The following is a 5504-nucleotide window of genomic DNA, read 5'->3' as shown; positions in this document are numbered from 1 at the left end:
TTCCGGTAGGTGGCGCTCGATCGATCGTCTCATTTCTGTGCATTCTTTCCTGTATGCCTATGTGTGTCGCATATATATATATATATATATATATAAACGACTGGTAGCACCGCTAACACACCACCTTGGCGGAGCAGCAGTCAGTCTTGCAGACAAGGCCGTATAGTAATTTCACTCGTCCCGGTGGACCGCCCGCAGCCGGATCTTACACGCGCCTTTGTTCTAGTCGGCCATGTACGTCGTTGCAGACGCGTAAGATCGGCAGCGAGGTGCCGCCACCATCGCGCGTCAGCCAACGTCTGTACGGACGATGCTACTAAGCAGTGTATTTGTCTATTTCCTCCTAAACCCTCATGGGACATTAACGGTTCCGCTGGGAACAATTTCAACCGATTTCATGAGGATGTTAATTAAGAGAGATTTAGTTTGAAGATGAATCCAAGTATATTGACCTGTTACCAACGTCGAACCAGTCGTTAAACTAATTATCTTAAAATATAATTAATAACCAATTAATTATAATATTATATAATTAGATTATCTAAATAAAGCTTAATGGTCCGTGGCTACCATTATTCCCGTCGGTCGAATTAATCTATTATCAGCTTATCAATCATATAAATCAATCAATCAATCATTCACTATCTAATCAATCTATCGGCAGTATCAATAACCGAATGCGTCAGTGCGATTTCAAACATCGCCGCGTCTACACAGCACGTAGAGCGATCTCGTCTGCGATTCAAGGCGCCATGATGCGCGTGCATGCGTTCAATGCCATTCTAAATATCTCCGTTCCTTTTTAACTTTACAGTGCAGGCGTCTGCTTGCCAGCGGCCGTGAACTGTCTGAAACTGTAAAGATGAACCTTCGCATCGTTGCTCTCGTCATCGTGGCGACGCTGGTCGCCTGCGGGGAGGCGCAGTCCTGCCAAAATGTCAACACCGGCCTGAAGGTGGCGTGCGGATCGAACAACCCCGTCTTGCCCAGCGGCTGCTTCTGCGACGAATTCTGCCACGTGAATGGCGACTGCTGCGACGACTTTTGCGACGCCTGTCCGACCCTGTGCAGTGAGTGTAATATATATTGCCGCTTACAACGTGTTTATTCACGTTTGTTGATTGTATATATAGACACCTGAGAATGAGAATGAGACATGCCAAATTGCATTGGTTACGATTTTTGACGATTTCTTAAATATATTATTATATACTATACATATATATATTATTATATATAATATATATATATATATATTATATCTATTTTATATTATTTATTTAATGAATATATTTATAATGTGTATGTATAACATCGTACATACATCGCGTGCTGTGTTGCTTACGCGTGTAGTGGTATGTGATCCATAGATCATATAGATCTGCTGTAATGTGTTTCTTCTACATAAACTCAAGCGTCAATCGTGTGCCTGAACCCGCTGTAGACGGCGGCAAGTGTCAGAACAAGCCAGCGCTCGTTCGTCTTGCGACTGTGACGCGCAACCTTCTACATCCGGCCCCACCTGCGAAGTCCGTAAGTACCGAAGTACCTACAGTTTTGCCTTTATTTAGTGGAAAGAAAGACTGGAAATTAACAATGAGATGGGGGCGGAGATTAGATGAATAAATTAGATAGATAGAATAGATAGATATAATATATAGATAGATAGATATGATAGATAGATAGATAGATAGTATAGACTAGGATAGATAGATAGATAGATAGATAGGATAGATAGGCATTAGTATAGTAGTATAATAGATATATAGATAGATATATAGATATATAGTATATAGAATAGATAGATAGATAGATAATTAGAATAGATAGCATACGATGATAAAATAGATAGATAGTATAGATAGATAGATAGATAATAGATAGATAGATAGATAGATAGATAGATAGATAAATAGATAGATAGATAGCATAGGAAGAAGATAGATAGATAGATAGATGATAGATCATATAGATATATAGATATATTAGATAGATAGATAGATAGATAATAGATAAGATAGATCAGATAGATAAATAATAGATGAATAGATAGATAGATAATAGATAGATAGATAGATAGATAGATAGATAGATAGATAGATAGATAGGTAAGAAGCATAGAGAGATAGATAGATAGAGAGATAGAGAGATAGAGAGATAGATAGATAGATAGATATATAGATAGAATAGATAGATAGATATGATAGATAGATAGATAGATAGATAGATAGATAGATAGATAGATAGCAATAATCGATAGATAGATAGAAGATAGAAGATAGATAGATAGATAGATAGATATATAGATAGATAGATAGATAGATAGATAGATAGATCAGATAGATAAAGAGATAGATAGATAAGAGATAGAGAGAGGCAGGATTAGAGAGAGGAGAGAGATAGAGAGATAGAGAGATAGGAATTAGAGGATGAGAGAGATTAGAGAGATAGCAGAGACAGAATAAGAGAGAGACGAGAGAGAGACGACAGACAGACAGAATAGAGAGAGAGAAGAGAGAGAGAGAGAAGAGAGAGAGAGAGAGAGAGAGAGAGAGAGAAAGAGAGAGAGAGAGAAGAGAGAGAGGAGAGAGAGAGAGAGAGAGAGAGAGAGAGAGAGAGAGAGAGAGAGAGAGAGATAAAGTATGCCTTCTTGTATTGGTGGGTTGATCATCGATTTTTTTCTCTCTTAAATTCTTTAATATTAATTCCGTTTCTCTAAAAAACACGTGCCGTGTATTTTGCGTATTTTTCGTCTAACTTCGCGCTTTTCTACTGCTAAACCGATCGAATATTTTGTCTTTTGCTCTCAAAAAAATTGTTTTTTCGTTTTTATATTTTTTTATTCAAATTGTTTTCTCCCTTTCTCTCTTTCTAGCCGACAGACCACAGGGTGGTGGACCGTGCGAAAACCACCAGTGCCGTAACAACGCCGTCTGCGAGCAGACAGGACCGACGACCTACAGCTGTCAATGCGAGGCCGGCTACGAAGGTCGTTTCTGCGGTCGGCGGGTCGCCGGCGCCCAGTGCGTCAACCACCAGTGTCGCAACGGAGCGGCGTGCGTGCCTGGCCCTTCCGACACCTACAGCTGCGACTGCACGTTCGGCTGGGCGGGCCAGTTCTGCGAGCGGCTCGACCTCGTACCGCCCGTCGGCGCCTGCAAGAACAACCTGTGCAGGAACGGCGCCACCTGCCGGGCGAGCGGACGCGACTACACGTGCGAATGTTCCGTCGGCTACCAAGGGTTGTTCTGCGACGTCGCCATCAATCCCTGCCAGAGTCATCAGTGCCAGAACGGAGCCGTCTGCGAGGCCGGTGGCGCCGACTACCGGTGCGTCTGCCAGAAGGGATACGACGGGAGGTTCTGCGACGTCGTCGTCAACCCTTGCGACAACCATCAGTGTCAGAACGGAGCGCGCTGCTCGGCTGTTGGTCAGGACTACGAGTGTTTGTGCCAGCAGGGATATCGCGGGACCTTGTGCGATGTGCAGGTCAACCCGTGTGAGAATCATGGCTGTCGCAACGGCGCTCAGTGCGTACCAGCCGGCGTTCAAGACTACACGTGCGATTGCCAGCAAGGATATCAGGGACAGCTGTGCGGCATACGCATCAACCCATGTCAAAATCATCAATGTCAAAATGGAGCGCTGTGCGAAGCGGTCGGTCAGGATTACAAATGCGATTGCCAGCAGGGATACGAAGGTGACCTTTGCGACGTGGCTATCGACCCTTGCAGAAACAATCAATGTCAAAACGGAGCGTGCGTGGCCGTCGGTCAGAACTACGGCTGTAATTGCCAACAGGGATACGAAGGTGACCTTTGCGATGTCGCTATCGGCCCTTGTAACAATCACCAATGTCAAAACGGAGCGATATGCGAAGCGATCAGTCAACAGAACTACAGATGTAACTGTCAACAGGGATACGAAGGTGACCTTTGCGACGTAACCATAGATATCAATCCTTGTCAAACTCATCAATGTCAAAACGGAGCCCGCTGCGTACCCGTCGGTCAAGACTACACATGTGAATGTCAACAAGGCTACGAGGGCGCCCTCTGTGACTCACCTATCCGTTTCAACGCTTGTCTAAATCATCAGTGTCAGAATGGAGCGGCGTGCGTGCCAACTGGCGGTCAGCTCTATGGCTGTGACTGCCAGCAAGGGTACGAGGGAGACTTCTGCGAGCGTACGGGTAAGTGTATGGCAGCGTTTCGCCGCGCTAGTGAGTAATAGTCGTTCATGCTGTCTCCGCTAAATTACGCAGCGATACTTGCCGCAAACATGCCAATGCTGGCATGCTAAGTGTTAAATTTATTTTATGATGAATTCATGCAATTAAATTTTCTAATTAAACAGTTAACAAATTAACTATGTGTACCTAAACAATTAACAAATTAATTGCTTGCATTTAATCATATGAATTCATCATAAAATCATATTCGCCTTATGTTATTATGAAATCCGCTGTACTCATTCTAAGATGAGATAAAGCTACACTAACTTGCATCGCTGCACCGCTATCCTCTCAGCTCATCGAGTGATAACAGTGAGGGGTGGTAGTGAGAATGGATCTGCGTTCTCCCCCGTCAGAGGGCGCTGCAGGCTTCACGCGCGTCTAACGTTGCTATGCTTACCCGCTTGCTTTACTAGTGGCCACGGGCGGCGGTGCTTGCTCGCCGAATCCTTGCGGTGATTACGGCACGTGCTTCGAGGTTACGGTGAAAATCAGCCGCTTCCAACCGTCGTACGCATGCGTGTGCGATCCGCAGTACACTGGCTTCGAATGTGACATCTGTGAGCATTCAATACATCTTTCAACTCCCACCCGTTATGCATAGACCTACATTTATACATACAAGCCTCTATTACACACTTCCTGAACGATATTTATGTATAATATAATATAAACATATGTGTACACTATATACTCTATATATCGACATGTGTCAATACATCAGTATCAACCTGTTGGATATAAAATACTGTATAGATTCATCAACTAAATTTGACAAAATCAATCAAGAGTCATCGAGACAATCAAACTGTGAACAGAAACTGAAACGTGAACAATTTTATCAGTTTAATCTCTAATTAGCCGCCGATACGTCATCTAGCGAATTTCGGGGTTTCTTTCTGTATGTCACCACGACTTCGGATAACGAGCGTTGCCTATTCCTTCCTTCTCGTAACAGTTGTCAGTCGGCCGGTAGGGTCCTGCGATCCAAACCCGTGTGTTAACGGCGGTACGTGCAGGCCTAGAAGAAGATCTGGATATAGATGCAATTGCCCTCCAAACTACAGTGGCGATAATTGTCAAATCGGTAGGTGCTGTTATAGACACACTGTATGTTACCAAGCGCGCACGCACACGCACGCACGCACGCGCACACACACACATACACACACAAATGCACACACACACACACACACACACACACACACACACACACACACACACACACACACACACACACACACACACACACACACACACACACACACAC

The 5504-nt window shown here is 44.0% G+C and overlaps 1 protein-coding gene across 1 annotated transcript in view; it reads left to right on the top strand.

The window, feature by feature from the left end:
• Nucleotides 1–5504, top strand: part of LOC106813538 (neurogenic locus notch homolog protein 1-like) — a gene marked incomplete in the record, with an annotated part of 11315 nt that overhangs the window by 1811 nt on the left and 4000 nt on the right. Inside the window, 5 exon segments of the mRNA XM_014817699.1 lie at nt 815–1065; nt 1445–1533; nt 2876–4192; nt 4651–4794; nt 5193–5321. Of these exon segments, the coding sequence (XP_014673185.1) occupies nt 815–1065; nt 1445–1533; nt 2876–4192; nt 4651–4794; nt 5193–5321 (1930 nt within the window).

Source organism: Priapulus caudatus, unplaced genomic scaffold, assembly GCF_000485595.1.
Source record: "Priapulus caudatus unplaced genomic scaffold, Priapulus_caudatus-5.0.1 Scaffold789, whole genome shotgun sequence".
Lineage (NCBI taxonomy): Eukaryota > Metazoa > Priapulida > Priapulimorpha > Priapulimorphida > Priapulidae > Priapulus > Priapulus caudatus.
Note: the sequence above shows the minus strand (reverse complement) of the source record. Positions and strands in the feature narration are given on the sequence as shown.